The 26,067-nt window shown below is 43.9% G+C and overlaps 1 protein-coding gene and 1 pseudogene across 3 annotated transcripts in view; both read right to left on the bottom strand.

Moving 5' to 3' along the window:
- The window catches only part of TLK2 (tousled like kinase 2), a 178,325-nt gene that overhangs the window by 109,941 nt on the left and 42,317 nt on the right, over nt 1–26,067 (bottom strand). For all 3 annotated transcript variants that reach the window (XM_088442441.1, XM_088442443.1, XM_088442442.1), the window contains exons 2-3: nt 14,377–14,462; nt 6,119–6,190 (exon numbers count right to left, since the gene is read on the bottom strand). In XM_088442441.1, the coding sequence (XP_088298567.1) occupies nt 6,119–6,190; nt 14,377–14,457 (153 nt within the window). In that variant the 5' untranslated portion in view covers nt 14,458–14,462. The remainder of the gene's footprint in view (nt 1–6,118; nt 6,191–14,376; nt 14,463–26,067) is intronic.
- LOC148540627 (uncharacterized) overlaps nt 20,066–26,067 on the bottom strand; it is a 61,426-nt pseudogene continuing 55,424 nt past the window's right edge.

The raw sequence follows: 26,067 nt of genomic DNA, 5'->3' as shown, positions 1-26,067 counted from the left end.
GTAACCCACAGCTATGCGAGCGGCCAAGAGGCCGCAACAAAAAAAAAACCCCAAAAACACGCCCTGATTCAGAGCAAGCGCTCGCTTTTTGCGAGCGGCTCTGAATCAGGCCCTCTATCCTAAACTTGAAAATGATAGTGATTCTACAAGTTCGAATTAGGTCTGACAGAGCAGTAGGGCTTCGGAACTACGAAGAGACTGGAGTAAAAACTTTGTCAGGTCTGATGTCTGGGAACCTGGACCACCTCTGTCGTGGTTAGAAGCTAGTATATAGTTTGCTGTGAAACGATACTCCTTTCGTTGGAAACTGACCAAGGCAGAAGAGGAGACTAAAGAGTCAAGCTTGCATCCCCAAGTGATGAGATCCTGGACCGAAGCATCCGTACAAGACCTTGTCCATTCTATTCTGAAGTCCTGAAGACTCGCTCCCACTCTCGGGACCCCCAGGTGAGAGGAAAGCCCGTACCATCTGCCCCGACCCTCGGAACCACAGGAAGTTGATGGTCCCATCAACAACTCGGAGCACTAAAGGCCCGAAACAAGGGTCCTGAATAACACTAGGTGAAGAAGCCGCAGATGGAATATAAAATTATTTACCCCCCCCGTAGCTTGACCATATAACTAGTTTTCAATCAATAGTCTTCCCTTGACTGAAAGAGCCTACACAGCGTTCTTACATGCCGTCATAGTTTAAGCCACAGCGCACTACGCGTCAAAACGCCAGATCTGAAAATATTGCCAACATCTTCAACGTCACTCTCATCTTCAGGCAATCCTGCAGCCTCATCTATACTGCCAACAGAACCTACACTCTCAGAACGCAGTATAAATGGGCCTGAGAGGATTCTTTTTCAAAGGCGTGGCCCCAGAGGCTGGCAGCGGAGTCTTTGTAGACAGTCTACTGTAGGAGGAGAAAAACTAACAAAGTAGCCTGCTGTCCCAGACTTGTCACAGGTGTACTCACCTTATCAGGTGAGCCACTCGAGCTCCTACAAAGGATAAAAAACATAATAACCGCCGGTACATCTGCTCCCCAAGCAAAAGCACTGTTGTGTAAATACAACACCTGTCGAATTGGATACCACTAGGTGAACTTTTGGGACAAAATATGCCCCACACACAGTGGCATAATCTCCTCCTCTGATTGGAAGACTAAGGGCAACAGTCTCTTAGAGACCTGTGCTCTGGAGATCCCATCCTTGGGTTCAGCTAATGATCCTGCCCATGCTGGATATTTTTAGAACAGCTAACCTGGAGACTCCTCTCTCTTTCCGAGAAGCCTCTAGTTCAGCAGAGAAATGGGATAAAATTTGCATTTACTCCAGGTACTGCGCAAAAAACCTGGGAAGAATACACAAACTTCACACCATTAGCTTTGGTGAATGGAACAAATGTGCTGTGGGGCAGTAATTCCATTTTAAACTAGAGATGCCGGGGACTGAACCCGGGGGTCCCTGTATTGTAGCACAGTGTAACCCGCGGCGTTCAAGACGGTGGATCTGACGTCCCGGATATTGTTATACAGGATTGATATACATTAGGGAGTTCGATGACTGCCCTTATAATTCAGATATTTGCAGGTAATTAACTATTGGGACGCCTTAGTGCCCCTTTTAGTCATAATACATACAGACCCCACACAACAACAGTAAAGTGTAGTGCAACAAGGTCAAAAGAAGAAAGTGACATACAGAGAGGCAGTTTAACTAGGAATTTGTATAGAGTTTCTTTAGTGTACAAAGGGCTGAAATCAATTAGCGGCGAAAAGTGCCATTTGGAGAAAAGTTTTCACCGATTCGCATTTGTCGCCTGTTTTCTATTTTTCTCCATATTCAATTCTAGGACGTTTTCGCCTACGCAAAACTTTACTTGGAAAAATAGGCAAAAAAGTGTCATCACATACAGGCAGGCGAATTGGAAGTGCAAAATTGCTATTTTGGGGTGCAAATGTGGGGAATTGATCCAGAACTGGACACCCCCCCCCAAAGATTAATCATTCTACAAAATGTAATTATTTTTTTTATTATTTAAAAAGTGTTGGAAAATGTGTAAAAAGTGGGGGGGGGCTGGTATTTTGGGGGGCTATATGGATGAGACAGGTGTTTTTGAGATTGCAGGAGGCTGCAGCAGGGATATTTTTAAGTTTTTTTAAATCTTCATTTTAGAGACATCAAAATATCCTAGTACCCATTTTCATGTACCTAAAATTTAACTACGGTACTTATTTTTCTGAAAAAACATTGCTTTCTATCATTTTCTCACCCATATGCATATAACAGCCCTTTGCCTCAAAATAAGTTCACTAAATACTTTTATTAGGACTACTACTACTATTGTATATTGATTCCCAGGGTCACTGAAGCTTTTTATGGGGTACAGACTGATTTGCCCAAAAAGAGATGTCCTTTTCGCTAGTTTTGCTTTTTAAAACATTTGCCTATCCGCAATTTCGTCTGTTTTACAATTGAATAGGGCGCAATTCAATTGCAGCAAAACATAAAACTTTGCAAACCTATGGAAAGAGGATTAGGTCAAGGAATAGGAGGCTCAGTGCCACACCTCAGAGAAGGCACTCACCTATCCAGTAAAATACTTCCTCACATTTTCAGGAACAAGTATCCCTGCCCCAAGGTTAGCCCATCAATTACCAAAGTAACTCAACTAGCAACATTCTGCCTAGATGCAGGACAACAGCTTTTGTGGGCATCATAGAGGACCATACATTTTGCAAAACTCATTTGTTGCGTCAGAGCCATGGCAGCACCCCAAAAATTAACTCCACCTCTTCAGAAGGTTGACCATGGGCATAAGTCACAATATCCTAATTAAAGCGGGACCAGGACTGAATAGAGGGTTTTGCCCGAACAACAGACCTATCTTCATTAAAAAGGAGTTATGTAGACCTGCAACATACAAGCCACAGCAATTTCGCCACCCTACATGTACAGAAAGCCAAAAGAAAAGCCGCCTGCCACATAAGAAACTTTAAATTTAACAAAAAACAAAGTTTTGAAAGGAGGATGCTGCAAATCAAACAAAACTAGGTGCAAATCCCAAGAATAATAATAATTAAAAAAATAAAAAAACAGAGTGGAGGTCTGAAGCTTTAAAGAACTAAGGGCGTGATTCAGTCCCGGACATAATACCAATTTGGTTGTAAATGACCGATTGTTTCAGGACTGCGCATGACTCAGGGCTGCAGTTGCGCATGTGCCGTGATGTTACTGCAATCCCATTATAGTGTGCTGTAAGCCGCTGCTTGATTTGGGGGAGGCTGTTGCTCAAAACAGAGTTGTGTCCGCTCTTTTTGTGGCAGTGCTGAAGTCAGCATCTGCCTCTTTAAAAGCAGATTCATTGGCATCGGCAATTTAGATACGTGAACATTCAGAGTCAGATGTCCAATGGCCCGCCCGACGTTCCCGATGGTGATCCGATGCTGTCTTCGAAAGCATCTAATTTCAAAAGGTGACCCATGCATCATTTATATACCCCGTCATACACTAATCGCTTTCACGTTCACCTCTGAATCAGGCCCTAAGGGGCCTAATTATCATTGGTGCAGAAGAGACTTATTAAGGCAATAACATAGGCCTAAGTTTTATTGACAATTTATCAAAATCCTCTTCAACAATAAAATGTCCAGACGAAGAGTAAAAAGCAATAGCTTATGTAAAGTTATAACATAAGGCATCAACTAAACTACCAGGCTCAGAGCCATCTTACCTACTACTGAGACAATATATATACAGGCTCCCAGGAAAGTATCTACATCTTAAGAGGAACTGTACCACTGAAACCAGAATAGAAATAGAAAAGCTCCCATCACAGGTGCTTCCAAATGGATTGGTTAATGTTCGCTTGTTGACAAAGCCTATTTCAGTGCGATTCACGTTTCCAGTGTAATAAAAGAACTGCGACCTAGGGTCCCCTAGGTCTGGGAATATTCCGAAGATAACTCTACTGAAAAAGACATTGCCAAAGCATACATTTTGTGGGTAAAAGTAATTCATGTAGAGTCCAACAAAACCTGAAATTTTAGCCCTAAAGAGCCCATCAAGCGCCGCAAACCTCAGAAATTCAGACCTGGGCTTACCAAACTGCAAGTCTTCTAAAAGATGTTCCAACCACTTCTCCACTTTAGAATGGCTTCAGATTTCCTTTCCATGCCATTCCTCAAATGATAAATTGGAAATCAGAATAAAGATGGAAGAGGACTAGAATATGCTAGTGGCATCAACCTTGGGAAGGGACTCATTTTTCCTTTCCATAAATAACACGTTTGTTCCCTCCCAGGATCGGACTACAGCAGTACTCTGGAAATTACAAGACATAGGCACAGTGATGAAGAAGAAAGATCCTCTCCAAAGATAAGGAAAAATTCACTAAGCCCTTTACCAATTAGCCAGGTTCTTACCCCAAGCAGACTTCTCTGGTAGCATAGTAAGTGACGCAGAAGGCCCTTGGCAAATCACAACAACACAATCAGGGCGCTTACCTATGCATGGGGAATATCCATTTGACTGTCCATTAAGCAATTTAGCTCCACATTTAAAAGAAGTATAAAATATAAACAGACATTACACCTCCTCCAGGTTCATTTGAACTTCCTTTATCCAAAATGATCAAAGGAAATGAGGGTGGGGACAAACTGTAGTACCCAATCTGAGGAAGAGAGAGTGAACCAATGGCAGACCAATAACCATGCATCCCAACAGTTACTTCCCTGCAGAGTTAGAGGAAGGAGCAGCAGTTGTGGGTCTCGCTGTCTAACTAAGAGGAGGAGCAGGCTGACAAAAGTAACATTCTGCCCTCAGGGCCCAGCACCAAAATGAGAACCATCCAGGAGAAAGTCCACCTACATACCAGTTCTGCCTAGTGTTGAACTGCATGCACTGCTGCCCCACCTGACCTGCCTACCAGCACCGACGGTCCTGCATCTTCTCTATCTATGCAGCCCCTAGTTGCCAGTGGCTGACTGCACAAACACATCGTCTGCTTCAGCAGTGAAAAATCACTTACCTGCTCCAGCACTTCAGAAACCTGGCAGTAGGAGATGCCAAAACTCTGCCAGATTTAGCAAAGTGCAGCCTCTGAAACTTTATGGCTGCTGCTGATCACTGCAGCGGAAGGAAATGAAGGAGAAAAAGAAAGAATAATAAAAGCAATAAACCCAAAACTTCAGTAGGCAGTATATTGCAGAAAAGTCCAACTGATCTCACGGCAGGCTTCCCAATGCGTGCTGCGACACCTTAATGTATCACAAGCTGGTCATTGTGGCGTCTCGCACAATCACAATGTGGTGACAAAAAATAAAATACAAAAATCTGGGTCCCGCAGGACGCTCTCAGCAGAGTGTTTTCCCACTCTGCCCCATGCTCCATTGCATACTGTGCGGGCAGGCTAGTCAAAACAAAGGCCCTGATTCAGAGGAGCTCGCTACTTGCAAGTGCTCGCTCTGAATCAGGGCGGGACGTTTTTTTTTTTTTACCCCGGCCTCCAGGCTGCTCGCTAAGCTGTGGGTGACCGCCCACAGCTTTAGCGGGCGGCTTGGCGATGGTCGAGATTATCGCGATCATCGGGCTTGCGACGAGTCCCTTGTTTTAGGGTCTCGTCCACCGCAAGCCTAATAGATAATCTTTCTGCAGCTGCCAATGGCAGAGGGACCGAACGACTCTTAGCTGAACCTCTACATCCAAAGGTTCCAGTGCTCCTCAGAGGATAAAAAAAAAAAAAAAAGATATAATTTTCTTTATATCATATAGTATTGAAGCTGCACAATTTTCTGCTACACACATTTTGCGAACATATCTCGAAAGAGCATTGTTGTTGCACTGTGCAATAATTTTTCTCAGTAGTTCTGAAAGCCACAGATGAAGACCAATAGATGATGATTCAACAACCTCCTGTTTTTTAAGTGAACACTAGCAGATCAATGCATTATACCCAATAATGAGAACACCTTTCAACTGAGCAACTGCCATCATTTCAAATCCAAAAGTCCAGATTAAACAATATACAAATAAAATACTTGCTCAATTACACTTAATTAAACCAGTGAAATCCAGGCACACATTTACATTCCAACAAAAACAAAGCAGCACATAAAAGTGATTCTTACCTCAAGTTCTTTGTCACTGAGAGAACCCAGGCTACATAGGCTTTGGTTAGAAGACTCACTGTTCAATTGTCCCTAAAAACAGAAAACTAAATATAAGCTTGTAAATTATAACATTGTTTTTGGGGCGCCCGACAAAGCTATTCAATTGTTATTCCAATTAAACTCGACTGCCTCGAACGCCCATTATTTCTGCTCGCACCCTCCTGAGGTGGCAAGCAGAAATGTGCCCAAACTGCAGTTCTGGCAACGTGCCCAATAGGTTAGACGAGTATTAGCATTTGGGCGCAACAAGAACGATAAGTAATGGGTGCCCGCTTCTCTCGTGCCTGCCGGAGCAACAATTAAATAGCTCCGTTGGGCGCCCGTCACTTTTAGACGCACAAAAGAACAATTAATTCTCCCTAGAAAATGTAACTGTACATTGTGAAGTTTATATTGCCACAGCTAAATGTAAATTTTTACTAGCGAGGATTGCTGAAAATACTTAATCTAAATGGTGTGTATAGAAACAATGTTAGAGGTCTGAAATGGTCTTTCAACTGAAATATTTTTCTGCTCCATCTGTAAAAGAAAATTGTAATGCAAATTAAGGCCCTCATTCAGAGCCGTACGCTCTGAGCAGAGCGCACACTCTGAATGAGGGCCGGGCTCCATGAAAATGGAGCGTCCTCCTGGACGCTCGTATAGCTGTGGGTCACCACCTACAGGCTATACGAGCGTGCATTGTGATGGCCGCGATGGTCGTGACCATCGCGACCATCGAAATTGCGAGCCGGAGCCTGCGGTTGAGGTTTTCAACCGCAAGCTCCGGAGTGATTTTGGCTCTATCAGAGCCAAAATCAATCCCACTGACATCACTAGTGATGTCAGTGGGCCGGCTTCTGACGGGAGGCGTTCCCGTGGGAACGCCCCCGTCAGGGAGGCACGCCCCCAGCACGCCCACCAAAGGGGGCATGCTGTCAATCAACATTGACAACACGCCCCCTTTGATCGGACACAACGAGCGAAGGACTTTCCTTCGCTCGTCGCGTCTGGCGCATGCGCACGACGGAGCTCCCTCCGTCGTGTGCATGCTCAGTCCATAACATCGACCCACTTGCGAGCGGACAGCCGCTCGCGAGTGGGTCTGAATCAGGCCCTAAATCTTTCTACCCATACTAATATAAAAATCAAAATCTAATACTATAATTCTAAAGGTGCGTACACACGGAACACTAGCTTTCAAACGATATGAACGATAACGATATCGCTCAACGATTGTATGCAATGAACGACCAACGATGCACACTCCTGCTGGACGATAACTATATGACCATCGTCCATGCATGCAGGCCAACCTGGACGATATCGTTATCTCTCCATAGGGATCCGCGATCGTTGATCGTGGGTGGTTTTTGGGTGTGTGGATGAACAATATCGTTCATCCAGCACACCAAGATTTTTAAAAAGGGAGATCGTTCAGCGATATCGTTATCGCTGATGATCGTTCCGTGTGTACCCAGCATTACACTACGGCCGGGATCCAATTAGCCCTGATATTTGTCGGGGGCGAGATATTTTGCAGATAATCCCTGTTTTTCGCCATTGTTTTTTTCCCCCACATATCCTATGATTTTGGACAAAAAAATTCGATAATTCTCCCGAAAACACACAGGATCTGTGGATAAGCTCACGGACCTGTGTTTTTGCCATTTCAGCGGTGAAAAAATGGCACTTTTCATGGATTATTTTTCGGGACACATCAGGTCCCGGAAAAAAAACACATTAAGTGTCGGCGTCGGGCAGCACTTCGGGGCTAATTGGATAGCCCCGCGACAATCAATTAGCAGCGTTACTTTAGTGCTGCTATTTGGATACCGCCCTATATCTCGTAAAATGGAGAAGGAGAAAAAAAAAAAGAAACCCTGATAACAGGTTAATTACAAAAGTTTTGTATTAAGACAGCAGTCAAACGCATTTTTAAGAATGTGGAGTCAATAAAGCATAGCTAGTACACAATGCTACTGCATCAGTAAAAGGTCACATGAAAATAGCTACATTAGTCCATGTACAAATTCCCACATCCCGTTCTTACACCCTGCTATCCCGACCCATTCCTAATGTTTTGAGCCCACAGCAAAAATTAATCAAACATATTTTAAACACGGCCAAATGTCAAATCACAGCTTGCTGGAAATATTCTGCCCCACCTTCTTTGTCTGCTACCATCAACGCTGTCTGGTCCACATATAGATTAGATCACATCAGTTATTCAAGTCCAAAAGGACCAAGTTTTGACAAAATGGTCTGGAGTGTCAAGTCATTTTGGGGCTGAACCTCCCCTAACTACTATATAGCCTCGCCCTTCCCATACCAGGAACCGATGATACAACCCCCCATCCTCCTCTTTGCCCTCTTCCCCATTTTTCCTCTCTTTCTTCTAAACCCCATCATACTGACCATCTGTTTGCCCCATCAGTGTCTACTTTCATATGTTGCTACTCACCTAAATCTGCCTTGACACCTGTGTATTAATATTTTTATATTTACTATGATAGTGGCAAATATATGCTCTTGTTTATCTGTGTCATGTCTCAGTTTCTATTGTATAGTTTTGCAATGTCTTTTCTATTGCTACTACATGACATTCTTTTGTTATGTTTTATATTTCAATAAAAAGAATTAAAAAAAGAAAAAGAAAAAGAAACAAATAGCTACATTAACTCTTATTGGTTTTAGAAGATTTGGAGGCACAATAAAATAACATGGCCATTCCATATTGTTGGAAAAAAACTAAATAACAAATGATTATTTTAAAAGCCTATTACCACCTTCGGGGCTCTATTCAGCATTAATTTTAAGCAGGGACAGTGGTTGCGTTAATTTGCTGTCCATGCAATTTTGCAGAAGGCATTGTTTTAGGGATTCCAAAAAAACGAAACATTGTTGTTTTTTTTTTTGTACTCCTGCGCATGCTCAGTCATGCGCTTACTAAAAATTGCATATAGCCTTCTTGTGTATTGACCACTGACTCTAAGATCACCTCCAGCCTGCTAAAACTGTCTAAAATTATTGAAATATGTACATAGGCTTTATATTATTAAATGTATACATTTATATTTAGGCGCTTTTATTTATGAAATTTATATATAAATGTATACAGACTAATATAAAGCCTATGTACATATTTCAGTAAATTTAGACAGTTTGGGCAGGCTGGAGCTAGACACACTCAGCGGTCACCGCACTGCAGGGAAGGCGAAGTTCCTGCAGGGACTTAAGTTAACGATCGTTTCTGCATTTTTTAAGTAAAAAAAAAAATCATTCATGAATAGACCCCCCCAGTGAGCTAACAAATAAACACACAGGTGACTTTTCCACCATAAAAGGAAAAGTGCACAACTCCAACATTACTAATTAACACAATTTTGCAATAAATAGTGATGCCCTGGGGTGGCTCAGCTGGGCTGGTTTGGGGGTGTCCCATTCCCTGGACTTTAACCCCAGTATGCTAGGGACCTACCCTAAAAGGTTACCTGGACGTGGTGGGTAGGCCCATAACTATGGCCATGATTATGCTAAAAACCTCTATTTTCTGCAAAATGTATTATACAGCCATGGGCAAAAGTTTTGAGAATGACTCAAGTATTAGTTTTCACAAAGTCTGCTGTTTCAGTTTTTATGATGGCAATTTGCATATACTCCAGAATGTCATGAAGAGTGATCAGATGAATTGCAATTAATTGCAAAGTCCCTCTTTGTCATTTCCACTGCATTTCAGCCCTGCAACAAAAGGACCAGCTGACATGTCAGTGATTCTCTCGTTAACACAGGTGAGAGTGTTGACGAGGACAAGGCTGGAGAACACTCTGTCATGCTGATTGAGTTACAATAACAACCGGAAAGCTTTAAAAGGAGTGTGGAGCTTGAAATCATTGTTCTTCCTCTGTTAACCATGGTTACCTGCAAATAAACATGTGCAGTCATCATTGCTTTGCACAAAAAGGGCTTCACAGGCAAGGATATTCCTGCTAGTAAGATAGCACCTAAATTAACCAATTATCGGATCATCAAGAAGGCTTTAGGGCACCCAAGAATGTCCAGCAAGCAACCAGGACCGTCTCCTAAAGTTGATTCAGCTGCGGGATCAGGGTACCACCAGTGCAGAGCTTGCTCAGGAATTGCAGCAGGCAGGTGTGAGTGCATCTTCACGCACAGCGAGGCGAAGACTTTTGGAGGATGGCCTGGTGTCAAGACGGGCAGCAAAGAAGCCACTTCTCTCCAGAAAAATCATCAGGGACAGACTGATTTTCTGAAAAAGGTATAGGGATTGGACTGCTGAGGGCTGGGGTAAAGTTATTTTTTCTGATGAATCCCCTTTCAGATTGTTTGGGGCATCTGGAAAACCGCTTGTCTGGAAAAGGAAAGGTAAGCGCTACCATCAGTCCTGTGTCATGCCAACACTAAAGCATCCTGAGACCATTCATGTGTGAGGTTGCTTCTCAGCCAAGGGAGTGGGCTCATCACAATTTTGCCTAACACAGCCATGAATAAACAGGATTTTGGTCCTTAACGATAAATCCCTTTCCCCGATTCCATAGGGAACACTGGAGGTTTCAAGACAGTGGGGTATAGACGGTGCTAAGTGGAGCTGGCATTTACATTTTTATTAAGTGTGACTAGCTCATCCCCCTCTATACCCGCCTCCAAGCCCCAGTCTTAGCAAACTGTGCCCGAGGGGAGCTGAGAAAATAGAGGCGGAGGAGATGCAAGTACATAGAACATATGAAATGGTTGAAAAACAGTAACACAACCAGAGACATCAAACCATTCTCTAACAGTCATAACATAAAATGACCCCAACCCTGGTAGGAAGGAACGGCGCAGGGTGGGCGTCCAGTGTCCCCTATGGAATCGGAGAAAGGGATTTATCGGTAAGTACCAAAATCCAATTTCTCCTCTTCATCCAGTGGAGGCTTCAAGACAGTGGGGATGTCCCAGAGTTCTCATCACGGGCGGGAAAGCGCTGAGAACCCTGCAAAACAGACCGGCCATACTACGATAATGAGGCCGCAAAAGTGTCAAATCTATAAAAAACGAACAAAAGTATGCCAAGAATCCATGGAAAACCTGTGAGCAGCCGTCCACGAGGAACCCACGGAGCGAGTGGACTGTGCTGTAATAGAAGCGGAGGCTCGCTCTCTAGATGAGGCCACATACGCCTGTCTGATTGTCAAATTAATCCAGCGGGCCAACGACTGTTTGTAAGCTGGCCAACCAGGACGAGCAACATCATACAAAACAAATAGTGTTTCTGTTTTACGTATGGCTGCAGTCCTTTCCACATAAATACGAAGAGCCCAAACAATATCCAAGTATTTAGACAAAGGTGAATCTTGTGGAAGAGCCATCTTATACGGAGTTCCGCTCTATCCTCGTGAAATAACACGTAAGGAGGACGACAGGATAGAGCTCCTAATTCCGACACCCTCCTTGCAGAGGCCAGTGCGAGAAGAAGTGTTACCTTCCGCAAGGTATTTTAACTCCACCGACTCCAAAGGTTCGAACAGAGGAGACTGTAAGAAGAAAGTAAGAGATCCAAATCCCATGGAGACGTAAAGAACAAAGGGTGGCTGTAACCAAATAACACCATGTAGAAAAGTCTGTACCTCCGGTATCAAGGCCAGCTTCTTCCGGAAGAAAACAGTTAGTGCTGAAATTTGAACTTTCAGAGAACCCGGCTGAAAATCCTGCTCGCAGAGAAAGCAGAAATCTGGCTAGTTGAATTCCGTAGGAGGAGCCCCTCTACGTTCACACCAGGAAAGATAAGCTTCCAAATATGGTGGTAATGTTTAGATGTAACTTCCTTACGAGGTCTAAGCATAGTAGGGATTACCCTGAATGGGATCCCTTTAATCTTAAAATGGCTCTTTCAACAGCCACACCGTCAAACGAAGCTGCTTTAAGTCTGGATAGACTAAAGGACCCTGTATTAAGAGATCTTCTCTTAGAGGCAGAGGCCACGGATCATTGATCCACAGAAGTCGAAGATTGGAATACCAAGCCCTGTGAAGCCAATCCGGAGCTACCAAGGGAGAAGAGGAAACGGAGGGAACAGATAGACAAATTGGAACTGCCATGGCGTTAACAGTGCATCCACTGCCACTGGGTCTCTTGTCCGAGAGCAGTAGAGAGGCAGTTGATGATTTTGTCTGGATTCCATGAGGTCGACCTGTGGAAGACCCCACCATTGGACCAGCTGTTGAAAAACCTGAGGATGTAGTGCCCATTCCCCTGGATGCACGTCCTGCCGGCTGAGGTAGTCTGCCTCCCAATTTTCTACACCTGGAATGAAGATTGCCGAGATTGCCTTTCGTGAATTTTTCCGCCCAGGTAAGAATCCGGCTCTTCTAGAGCTGCTGATCTAGAAGCTTCTCTTTCCGAGAAGTCTCCAGTTGAGCAGAGAGAGAACATAACGGATGTAACCTGCGCCGTCCAAGGCGGTGGTTCTGACATCCCAGCAGATTGTAGCTCAGGATTGCAATTATCACACAATGGGGAGTTAGATACCTGCCCCTGTGTAAATTTATTTGCACACTTTTTGCAGGTAAATAGCTAGTGTAGTGAAAAAAGGTCAAAAGAGGAAACTCAAATATAAAGAGTCAGGAGAGAGTCACACTTGCCCTAATACCACTCCTAGCAATGCCAGAAAACGCTAGGCATAGGAGGAAATAACCACTGATAAGTAGTTACTGACCTGCCTTAAATGCTCTCCTGACCAGCCTAAACCCCACCGTTTTACTTACAGTCCAGGTAGGCTATCAGTTTCATGCAGCAGCGATTTTGCAATGTGCAGCAGACACTGTTTCTCCGTATAATGGACGCTAGCACACTTCTGAGAAGCACTTGGGGCCGCTTGGAGGAAGGAGCAGGACTTCTGAGCTAAGCTCCGCCCCACGCTATGGAGCTTATGCATAATTCTTAGGTGTGCTGTGAGAGAAGAGCCCGCACAGTCGCTAGTGTCTGCCAAGTGACTTCATTAATCAAAGTCATTTGCTGCTATAATAAATAACCGCCTGCTCTTTTAACCTGGCCACCTCACTAATTGAGGTAGCCATGGCATACTCACTGACTGCCGGCGTCGGTGTGACTAGTGGGGGACTCAGTGTACACTGCGTGCAGCGGCATGCAGTGCACCCAGAGACAGTGGTCTCTTCATGTAGTCAGGGACCCCAGGCGAACTGCAAGCAGCTGCGAGCCGGTCCCTGTCGGCAGTCTCCCACGGAGCAGACAGGCAGTTGCAGATGCTGCCTGTCTGTCCTCAGCTTCAGAGACAACAGTGCTATGAGAAATACTAGAATCTGGTACACACGACCAGCTCCACTCGGGCACAACCTAAAACTGGGGCTTGGAGGTGGGGGAGGAGCTAGTCACTTTTATTAAAAATTGAAAGTGCCAGTTCCACTTAGCACAGTCTATACCCCACTGTCTTGAAGCCTCCAGTGTCCCTTAGTGGATGAAGGAGAAAAGAATGGTACAAAAACATCCTCCAAGAGCAAACTTCTCCAAACCATCCAAGAACAGTCTGGTGACGAACAATGCCTTTTCCAGCATGATGGAGCACCTTGCCATAAGGCAAAAGTGAAAACTAATTGGCTCTGGGAACAAAACATCGAAATTTTGGGTCCATGGCCAGGAATCTCTCCAGATCTTAATCCCATAGAGAATTTGTGGTCAATCCTCAAGAGATGGGCGGACAAACAAAAACCCACAAATTCTGACAAACTCCAAGCACTGACTAGGCAAGAATGGGCGGCCATCAGTCAGTATGTGGCCCAGAAGTTGATTGACAGCATGCCAGGACGAATTGCTGAGGTCTTGAAAAATAAGGGTCAACACCACAAATATTGACTGTTGCATAAACTTAATGTAATTGTTAATAAAAGCCTTTGACACTTATGAAATGCTTGTAATTTGACTTCAGTATACCATAGTAACATCTGACAAAAAGGTATAAAAAACACTGAAGCAGCAAACATTGTGAAAACCAATACTTGTGTCATTCTCAAAACTTTTGGCCACGGCTGCATAAGTAATTAGTAATGGGTAGCACAACTCCCATTATTTATATTCAGGGTGAGCAGTCTAGGGCCCATCTCCATAGGCTTTTCCAACATGTTTGGTCAAATATTTATAGTGGCAAGTCTTCTCAATGCAATACCAGATTGTTCTAACCCCACAAAACAATGTTTCTTTTGAAGGACAGTATCCAGATTTACCTTTGCAACCCCGGCTCCTGTGAATCTTGCTTCCAACAATTCCTGGCGCCGAGGGTCCAGGCTATGCAACTCTTCCATCATTTCCACTACAACAAAATTAAGAGACAGAGAAATTAGCAATCAGATGATACGGGGGATAAAACTGCTATTAGTCTCTATATTCTAAGCTTATTCTTGAAAAACTGAGGGGAAAAAAACATTTCACATTTAATACACAGGTAACATAAGAACTAGACAAAAAAACACTTATCACTAAATAAACTGAACATTTAAAAATATACTTCCAGTACTAATAATGGAGGCAAAGTACAACTTAAAGGGATGTAGTTAATAGACCGGTGGCCTCTATACCGACGCTGGAATCCCGACAAGGGAGTTAAGATAGGCGTCAAAATACAGACGCCTATCCCGATGCCAGAATCCAAGAGGACGCGTTCCCGAACGAAGGTAAGTCAGGGCGCCCGTAGTGTTAGCCACAGGGGGAGGGGTAGGTTTAGGTCAGTTAGTGGGGTTAGCGTTAGGTTTTTTGTGTGGGGGGGGTTAGGGGGAGAAGGGGGGAGGGTAAGTATACGTACCCGTCGTGATACCAACCATTGGAACGCCGCTGTCGGTATTGTGAAAGAAGGCTTCCCGACAGCCGGCATTAAATACCCATTCATTAACATTGCACATGCACCGCAAATATTTTTCTACTGGCAGGTCAAATCAACATTATCTATGTGAAACAAACTTTATTTTTACTCAACAAAAATGACATTAATGTAGTTGTACACTAATGCTGTTCGGCAAAAAAATCTTTGATAAGTGTGGCCTGAAATTACAGTACAGAGAACTGCTAATTTGTGCTCACTCCTATGAAACCGTCACGGTGATCCAAGGTAAAATGCACAATGTAGAGGCGATGAGTGCAGTCATAACAATACTTCGCCTCAATCACTCTACATCACATTTAATTGAAACGTACCCAAAGAGTTAAGTGAAAACACGTGTCCAATACAATCGCAAAAGGTTTAAGGAGGGAATTCACTGTACATGACTAATCCCATGCATTTTGGCACAAGAACATGGCAGTTGTGACTAGCATATGGCTTGTCGTCCTAACAAGCTCCAGTCACTTTAAAAAGTAGCTATGGGCACCCCAAAACAATTGAATCACCCCTTGGGGAGATTCAATTCTTACACAGGAATTTAGCTCCCAGACTAAGGACCAAATTTAAGTAGCCGCGAAAAGTGCAGTCTGGTGAAAAGCGGATTGATTTGCCTCATTCCCGTTTTGACGCAATGCTTTCTACATGCCCGCTTTTCGCCCTATTCAATTGTAACACGCGAAAAAGTGGATAGGCAAATTTTTTACAAAGTGAAACTAGCAAAAAGGACATTTTTGGGGAGGAAATCAGTCTGTACCCCATAAAAAGCTTCATTGACCCTGGGAATCAATATAGAATAGTAGTAGTAGCCCTAATAAAAGTATTTAGTGAACTTATTTAGTTGCATAGGGATGTTATATGCATATTTGCATATGTGTGGGAAAATGATAAAAAGCAATGTTTTTTTCTGACAAATAAGTATCGAGGTTAAATTTGGGGTACCTGAAAATGGATACTAGTATATGTTGATGTCTCTAAAATTAAGATAAAAAATAAATAAATAATAATAAAAAAAAATATCTCAAAAATACACCTGCTGCAGCCTCCTGCAATCTCAAAAACACCTGTCTCATCCATATAGCCCCCCAAAATACCAGCCCCCCATCCCCCCAACTATTTACCCATTTTCAAACACTTTTTACATTTTCGCCCCAAAAATGACATGTCTTTTTTTGGGGTGAATTAAGATATTATGTTTTAAATAATTTTTTTTACTAATTAGTCATTAGGGGGGTGTCCAAAGGTTTCAGAACCAAGTCCCCCACATTTGTACCCCAAAATGTGGATTATGCACTTCTTTTCTCCTGCCTTTTGCTGGAAAAAAATTTTCACCTGTTTTTGCTTATAAAGTTTTCGCCTAGGCGAAAACTCCGGGGAATTGAATACGGAAATACTTTGAAAACAGGCGAATAGCGCAAATTGGCAAAAAATTTTCTCCAAATGGCACTACTTTTCGCGGCTAATTGAATTCGGCCCTAAGTGCCAGGAAGCTTTTCAATTACTTTTTACGACGGCCACTATATCCGGTGATAATGCCCAGGGTTAGCAGCGTTAAATAGCAGTTCCCGGGTTTAAGCTGGGTACTAGACGATATGTCGTCCGATCCTTCGGATTGGAGTGACATATCGGGCACATTGTTTAGTGTGTACCTGCTATATCACTGAAGGCGCTCCCGTGCTTTGTCAGCAACATCCTCCATTGGCCTGCATGCAGGTCCGACGGTCGATATCGTTAGCAGGGTCCATGCTAGCAAGGCCCCCACCGAGTCCCGTCGCCGAGTCTAGACGCTAACGAGGTCGTACACACTAGACATAGTCTAGTGTGTACCGGTCTTAAGTGCTGGGCACGACGCAGCTGCCAGGTCTTGACTAGCCCTGAAGCCCATGTAACGTGGATTTCTGCTTGCAACTCAGGAGGGTACGAGCAGAAATCTGCAATGAGTGAAGCCTTGGGGATAGTCACAGAAAGTAATTGAATTGATCCTGAGAACTAAGCCCTGGAGCTAAATTCCTGTGTAAGAGTTTAATTGTGGGCGCCCGATTGGAGCTACAATTGAATTGCTCTGCAGGGCGTTCATTACTAACAAATGAATTGCTCCGTAGGGCGCCCATTACTTAGAGCACCCAAAAAACAACTGAATTCCCCCCTCATTCATCCTTTTTGCTCACAAGGGGCTCGATTCAATTCAGCTTGATGCTGAATAGCTCTGGGAGGTAGCTCCCGGAGCTATTCAATTCACCACGCTGTTTAGTCTGACTGAAGGGTTTCTTCTCGCACCCCGAGGGTGCGAGGAGAAATCCAAGAAAAGTGCCAGCCGTGATGCGGTTTTCTGGCTTAGCTGGAGAATGCTGGTTCTCGCGACTAAACACCCATTTTAAGTCGCAAAAACCTGCATCTCCGACTTAACAGTGTGCAGAATTTAATAGCCTGGGGAGCTCCCTCCCGGGGCTATTCAGCTTTGCGCTGAATTGAATAGAGCCCAAGGACTGGCTTTGACAACATCACACTTAAAGCTTCACAGAGTTATTTATTTTTAATTTCTTCCCACATAAAGTTTGTGTGACCATGCTGTGGATGGGTATGTCAACTTCATGATTTTTTTTACAATGTGGTATATAATTGCTTCGTCTTTAAACCATTTTGGTTTTCTAGAGTATGGCTGTTGCTCTTTCAAAAGGAGCAGGCTTTTGCAATTTCATCTATCATAAAAATGTAAGCTGGTTATAGCGTGGGGAAAACACTGGGAAGTTTTTTAGTGTTCATTCTAGCACCCTGCACTTTTCACAACCCACGCAGTTTCTCTTTCCTGCCTGGGGGGGTCGCTCTGCTCTGATGCTTCTAGCACACTCTGGTCTGTATCTCTGTAGTTTGTTGCATTAGCTGAGTGTGCTAGAAGCAACAGAGCAGAGAGTGACAGCCCAGGCAGGAAACCGTAACTGCATGGGATGTGAAAGGTTGTGCTATAATGAACACTATCTAAATTCTCCCTACTTGCATCTCATAGAGGTGTGCAGGAAAACGATGCTATGTTAGCACTTCTGTACCTGGCCAATACATGTGAAGCTGAACATCAGTGATGCTCGGTGACACATTGTGCTAAAATGAGGTACCCTCCTGAAGTTGGGCATTTGAAACCTTAGTAACATATGTATGATGATGCAGATATAGTGGCGAACTGCACTCATTCAATGGTGGTAATGGAGTTGGATGGGTGGGGGGGGATGGTGGCGATAGAAGGGGGGGGAGGTGGGTAGACGCTTTCAGGGGGATCCTTGCCGAGCGGTTCTTGACCAGCACGTCTGCCCTGCTGGACCTTTGGTCAACAGTCTTACGAGCAGTCTGAATTACGGTAATGTCCGTTAAGGCTCATAGACACTACACAATGTGTATATATGCCACGATATCGTACTCTGTGGGCCTAGCAGTGGTGCCGGCATCAGCAAGTGTATACACACTCGCCGATGCCAACCAGCGATAGACTACAGCAGAGAAAGGGGGTTTAGGAGGAGTGGGACCATGCTGCATTTAGCAGCATGGTATAGTTCATGACAACCCCAGATGGGGCTGTATGTACAGCCGACTGGGGTTATCGTAAACGACCAGCGGGAGCACACATCGCTGGTCGTTTTTAGCATAGACACTAGTCGATATTAAATGATAACGAGATTGTTATCGCTCAATCATTCAAACTATCGGCTAGTGTGTACGCGGCATGAGTCCGTGAATGTTCTAGTGAATGTGGCGTCCCACACGGTTGTGCATGCAAGAACTTTCCCACCGGTACCCCAAAAGGCACCCTTCCTTTGATGTATTGTTGCGCCCGGGGTGTAGCTTGCAGGGGCGAGTCTGGTCTCATCCTGACTCGGACAAATGTTTGCGACGCCGGAGATGCGATGCTGCGGTCTGCGTCTCGCCGGGGGACGTGCTTCCCCAACTGCACAAGATTTCTGGGGGAGCTTCCGAGTTCCAAGGTTTGGCAGTAGAAATTCAACTAACAAATCCCTCACATTATTCAAATTATATAGTCAGCCCCAAACAACTACCAATAAATTCAAGTTTTGTATAGGAGCATGCCATTTCGATAATTTTTTTTTTAAGTTTAGTAACATTTTTAAACTCTCAACAAATCTCTACTGAGTAGAATAAAGAGGAAGCCCTTGATAATATGAACCATAGCCCAAAAGGGTGCTATCTGTGGACAGAACCACCAAATGTGAAAGAAGGTGCCTAACCTGGCCACATTGGAGCCAACACAACCGTGAGACATTGCAGAATATTTGATGCAGGCAGTCTGGGACAAGATACCAGCGGGCGTACACCTTATATGAATTCTCTTTAATGGAAACGCTGATAGAGCATTTCCCTATGTTAGGCCGAACTGCCTCAAAAGAGTCCTCCCTCAAGGGGGATCCAAGGTCCACCTCCCAAGATAGTTTGTCGGCAACCAGGGAAGGGTGAGCTGGTGTTAAAATGGAGTGATACAATTGGGAAATAGTGCCTCTGTCCAAGGGGAGATGATGAGTACATAGACCCTCCATTGGGGAGGGAACACTGGGGGAAGCAGGAGGGAGGGATGAGCTGACAAAGCTCCGTATTTAAAAAGGTATTGAAAAAAAAGCAAGAGCGGGGTATGGAATGCTTTGTGCCTTTGGGGGGGGGAGTGCCAAGCCACCAACTGGCTAAGCTGAGTGGCCTGATCGTATTTGGGGATGAACGGCAGGCCCAGGCCCCCGTCAAGAGATTTCCTAAAGAGAATTTCCCTACGTAAGCTCAGTTTCCGAGAGTTCCTGATAAAGTGGCCAAAGGAGGTTTGTAGTGAAGCAAGCATTCGGGCGGGAAGCATGACCGGAAGGGTTTGGAAGAGGTATAACAATTTATGGAGGACATTCATCTTGACTACATTTATTCAGTTTGTCCAGGAGATATAACATTTGTGCCGTCTAGAAATATCCTGCTCAATAGCCCTAAAAAGGGGGGCAAAATTGGCTTTATATAAGCATTTGTAGGACTTGGGCAGGTAGATACCAAGATACTTCAAGGGGTCAGATGAAAGTGAAGTTGAGTTGTAAACGATTTATAGTCAACTTTATAATGTTCAAGGGCAGTGCTTCAGATTTGTTGTGGTTGACTTTACAGCTGGAAAGGAGTTCATAAATGGATAACTCTTGAAACAGGTTCAGGAGGGAGATTTCGGGGATGGACAGGGTGAAGAGGATGTCATCGGCAAAGAGGGAAATTTTATGAGAATCCCCGACGATACTGCCAGCAATGTCAGAGTTAGCCTGAATATGACAAGCAAGGGTTTCGATGACTAGTGCGAAAATGAGTGGAGAGAGTGGGCACCCTAGCCAGGTCATGTTCAAGATACTAAAAGAGTCTGATAGGAGACTGCCAGTTAGAACAGACGTAGAGGGGTTGTGATAGAGCCTGTAAGAATTTGGCCTCAAAGCCAAAGTGTCGGAGTGTGTAAAAGGGAGAGGAGAAGAGAGAGGAAGAACTTAAGAAGAATTAGTGGAGGGGGGTGAGAAAAGAAGTGAAAATAAAAAGGAGCAGGAAAGATGATAAATAACAATGGAGAGAAAAAAGAATAACAAAACAAAAACAGGGGTGGGAGGGGGACTGGATGTGTGATCCTATCCGGCTATGCAGAGAGGAGCGCACACAGAAGTTAGGACACAGGCGTAAAAAGGAGGTGGAGGCAGTATAGCCTAAAACACCTCGGGATATTAAATGGACATGAAATATAAACAAGACTAAGGAGGATGATAGGGACTAAAAGTGTAGAATAGTGGAATAATTATGTAAATTAGTTAAGGAGAGAGACTGGTGTGAGCAGGAGTGTCTTCTGGGTATAAAAGAGCAAGAGGAAGCAGAGAGGTAAAGGGTGTCGAAGCTGAATAATTGGCTGAGACAAGTTCAGTTTAAAATTGAATCGCGGCAACACCATCTTGCGACTGGCCGCAAGACGCCATCTTGAAAATGAGATCGCAAGACGCCATTTTGCGAATGGTCGCCTAAGCGCCATTTTAGATAAACTCACATTTTAGTACATGTGGCGATAATACTATTAGCACCATGCGATTGCATCTTTCATCATTTCTCATACACACATTAATACGCACAATTGCGCTGTTAACTAGTCGCATATTAGCGAATGCATAGGACTTTGTATGAAACCGCTGTTTTATTAGCTTTATGCGCACGCATCTGCCCCAAGTTAACTAGCGTCCTTATATCAAACCCGGAACACTCACACATTACATATTCACTTACAAGGTTCCATTAGCTTTAAGATATAAGATTTAAGTTTGTTCGGTTAATATAAATGCTGTGAAATAAAGATATTTGGTAACTAAGGTTTTATACATGCTAAGAAAGCCGTGTTTGGTTTTGTACTGATGCGTACTCTTTCCACAGTATTCCGATGTAATCGGTGGGGAGATCGCATCATGCATTCTCGAGTTATGGATCACAGAGACTTCAAGCAACAAAATGTATTAACTGTTAGGATGTTACAGGGGGCGGGAAGGGAGAGACCCCCAGCTGTTAGAGGCAGGGAGAGTCTATTTGAACCAGCCTGTTAAATGCTCTGTAACAGATGCTTCTCCCCTGGGAACCAATGACATCAGCAACAATCTTCTCTATTGTCCTGTCTATTCTGGGGGGGTATAAATATGTGTGCTCAAACGCTGGGTTCTTAGTCTTCGTGCTGAATGCTGAATGACGAGGGGTCTCTTGCTGATGCCTATCTTCGGGTCCGGAAGCGCTGCGTATGTATACTGTACTTGGGTCTGTATATTTCCTTTGAGTCTAATTGTGTCTGGATCAATAGCGTGTAACTGACAGTACTTTTACTTGAATAATACTTTGTGCTTTGGAACCACATGTTTTAAGTCTGGAGTCTCTATTTACTGTATGACTGCGTACGCAAATTAGCGCCATTCTTAGAGGTTTATAGGTAGGATTTTAGAAGGTATAGGCAGGGGTATATAGAGGTTCTGATCCAGTATCGTTAAGGGATAGTACTTGGGACTGAGAAAAGTTGTGGGAAAGAAGCAACAAAAGGAATACGTCTCAAAATAATAATTGTAAAACAATGTTATGCATTCTCGAATATCCCAAATGAGGATGTCTTGCCATTCAGATCCACAATGAGTTTAAAGGGGAAACCCCAGCGGTACATGACACCCCGACCGTGGAGTGCCTTGGTCAGGTACCGGAAGTCCCTTCGTTTAGCAATCGTTAAAGGAGCCAAGTCTTGGTAGGACTGTAGTTTAAAGAGGACAGCAAGGACGAGTTCCTTGTCCTTGTATCTGGGGAATAGCATTACAACTTTCCGGGGAGGCTCATTATCCCTAGGCTTCGGTTAAACTAATGAAATCATCAAATCTATTATTGCCTATTACTACTTGTAATACACCTGGCTTTTTTGAATAAACTACCTTGCTTTCAAATTATTTTTAACTATTATCCTCCCATTTTTAAATTGACAAACATTTAACATTAGTATAGACTATTTCCAGAAATATTTTCAACTGAGTCAACGCACTTTTTGAAATAATCATGATCAAAAATATCATCTTGAATTTGGAAAAAGTTTTCCCTCACAAAGCCTATTGTGTTGTATATCATAGGACATAAAAACACAGTAAAATTACACCACTCCCACCTCTAGCTTAATTAGGAAATCTGCTATGGCGATTTGAAAATATGCTGGTTGTGTGTTTTTGACAGATTTTTTAAAACTTTACATTATTTTGGGAACGGCATGAGATATATAAATAAAATTTTGTCTTATTCTTAGACTACATATATACTCTCTATATACCACTGAATCTGAGCTGGTGAGGTGAAATTTTATCAAAAAGTGTGTTGATTGGACACGGAATAGCCCGTACCTTGAAATGTCTACTTATGAGCATCTGTGTGGTCACGATGCTGCCACACCTCCCGGTAAGATATTGGCTAAATCCTCACTGGCGACTCACTACTGACTAGTTTACGCTTGGTAGCAGACAGAGGGCATTACCAGGTATTGAGGCAATATCGGGCGTTAATTGTACAATGTGTGGCCAGGGAGAAGTGGATGAAAGAGTGGGGAAATCACCCCCCAAAAGTGTCAAATAACATAGCAGAACAGTATTAAAAAGGCAGTTAGTACCCTTAAGCAACGTATTGGATGTTCTTAGGTGTCAAATGGTTACTTTTAAAATTTTTAATAATGGGGAAAAATAGTAAGCAGCAAGTGTTTTCATCAAATTAAAGTCTGTACAGTATTTCGGGGAACAGAAAATTGTATTTGATGTCCCTTTTTGAGTATTAAGACAAGTTTACAAAATGTTAAAAACAAAAATAAATAAACTTTTAAAAAGGGGGTAATCAATTGAATAATAACTGCCCGCTGCTCCTGGAGCTATTCAATTGATTATGCTAATTGTCATGATTCAAGTCGCACCCTCCTGAAGTGGCGAGCATAAATATACGAAATGTAAGGCCCATTAAAGAAAAAAAAAAAAAAGGAATTTTGCTGTGAAACTTGTCCGGGAGTTTGTAATTGAATTGCAAGATTGTGCGGAGATTACTTTTACCAGCAAAATCACATTGCGGGCATAAATTCCCTAAATTTTGTGCTGCAATTAATTCCCCCCTCGGACTCAGGTGTGGGTCATCTTTGGAACACAATAACAGGAAGTCATGATGTCATCTTCGTTTCATAAATTGATTCTAGCGGTTTAAGAAGCTGCTTGAAAAAGTATGTTCCAGACCTGGATCCAAAGTAGCCCCCTTCTATGACTTCTATGGATTGGCTGAAGTGTCTTTGCAGAAGGAATCAAATACTGAGAAGTTTTTGCAACCTGGGAAAGCTTTATATCTATTTTAGCTCCACATATCAAAGAGCAACTGATCTCTATGGGCAGAATTAAATTCAGAGTGAATTTAATAGCGCCGGAAGGGAGCTCCCGTAGCTATTCAATTGACTGTGCTGTTTAGTCCGACTAATAATTTCTCCTCATACCCTCCTGAGGGTGCAAGGAAAAATCCAAGTAAAGTGCCGGCAGCGAGGCTGATTTCCGGTTTAGCGCGGTGCTAAGAGCCTCGCGGCCAGCACTTTAGTTAGAGAATACCGGATCTCGCGACTAAAAACCCAGGTTAAATCGCGAGAACCGGCATTCTCCAACTTAACTACTTCCCGTCTGAGAAAACAGCGCGGTGACTTGAATTGCTCCGGGAGCTCCCTCCCGGCGCTATTCAATTCAAACTGAACTGAATGGTCACCTTTATGACTTACATATTTCTAACTAATTTGTTCTTAACATTTGAGATGGCTTCCTTATCCTAAGATTTACTTACTCCCACATTTAAATCACTTGCTTTTGATCATTGTGGTTTTTTTTTATGTTACTGTATTTTTAGTGTTTTCTTTATTTTAAATATTAGTTAATTTCATTTATTTCTGTGTTTTGTGCTCACACACATTGGTGGGAATTCAGTTGTTTTATTGCGCCTTTAAAAAATGGGCAATATTCAATCAGCTATGCAAATGAGACACGTAAAGCGGCTAAACCCACGCAAAGTCCTGGTTAGTGCACTAAACGGCAGTTTGGGCACCCAAAAACCCATCTTTTTGCTGATTTCTGCTCGCCACCTCAAGATGTTTCTCTAGTCCCAGCTCCTAGGGTTAACTCCTTTGATGGTGCATGCTCTGGACATTGTTCCGACACCAGAGCCAGCTTCATCAGGTATTAAAAATGTACATTCTACATTAGATGTGTCAAACTCGCAGCCCCATACGCATATTTTGGCGGACCCATATTTACTATTGTAAAACAAGTGGAATGCAGCCCACCAGGTGAGTTCCTGCTGGGCCGGCACACACACACTACTGCGGGGCCGGCTGCTGCGAAACGCTCAGATTGGGCAGCATCAACTTTTCTCCCTGCGAAGGAAGATTATGCGTATGCGCAGAAGCTATATGTAGGGACGGTAAAATATCTGCGGGGGGAGCTGCTGAGTCTGCACATGCCCGGCTGCAACAGCTACTTCCATGGGCATTTGCAGTTCTGACATCACAAACCTCTGCCCCCCGCAGCAGCCAGCTCAGGACCAGGAGCACTGATGACGTCTTTCTGTCCATGCCCTCAGTCTGTGCAGAGCTGCCTGAGAAGAGCAGGACGGCTCATCTGCATTCTGCAAGGAAGAGGAGCAAATGGCTGTCAAAGAAAGTGGTAAATTGGAGGAGGCTGGCATAGTGGTTGGAAGCTGAGTAGACAAGGAGAGGAGGCACAAAGAGCTTGTGGCTGGACACAGGGAGCAAGAGGGGACACAGGGCATGTGATTGGAGTGACAGAGGGGGCTGGAAGGGCCACATTAGGGAGAAACCACCATATTGGTAAGCCTTGCCTATAATGGTGGTTTCTCTCTAAAGTGGAACATATGACCCTTCAGCCACATGCCCCCTGTGTCCCCTCTACCGGAGATTGGGAAATTGGTGACAGCAAAAAGATGTCAAATATCGGGAAGAAAACTTTAAAGTTAATGTTTTTTTCCTGACACTTGACATCTCTTTGCTTAAACTAGGGATGAGCGGTTCGGATTCTGTGTACTCCGAACATCAGGGATCCGAGTCCACCCAAACACTGTTCGGGTGTTTCCCGCCTGACTCGGATCCTCGCGTGAGGATCCGACGTCAGGGCTCCACAAGTGTAGGGCAGACCGCAGTGAGAGCGGTCTGCCCTGTAACAAACACACAGCCGCCAGCTGTGACTACTACTGGGGGCAATGCAGCATAGGGAGGACTACTACTGGAGGCAATGCAGCATAGGGAGGACTACTACTGGGGGCAATGCAGCATAGGGAGGACTACTACTGGGGGCAATGCAGCATAGGGAGGACTACTACTGGGGGCAATGCAGCATAGGGAGGACTACTACTGGGGGCAATGCAGCATAGGGAGGACTACTACTGGGGGCAATGCAGCATAGGGAGGACTACTACTGGGGGCAATGCAGCATAGGGAGGATTACTACTGGGGGCACTGCAGCAT

This window comes from Taudactylus pleione, unplaced genomic scaffold (genome assembly GCF_031769625.1).
Source record: "Taudactylus pleione unplaced genomic scaffold, aTauple2 ptg000018l, whole genome shotgun sequence".
NCBI lineage: Eukaryota > Metazoa > Chordata > Amphibia > Anura > Myobatrachidae > Taudactylus > Taudactylus pleione.
This window is presented reverse-complemented; position numbering and strand designations above follow the sequence as displayed.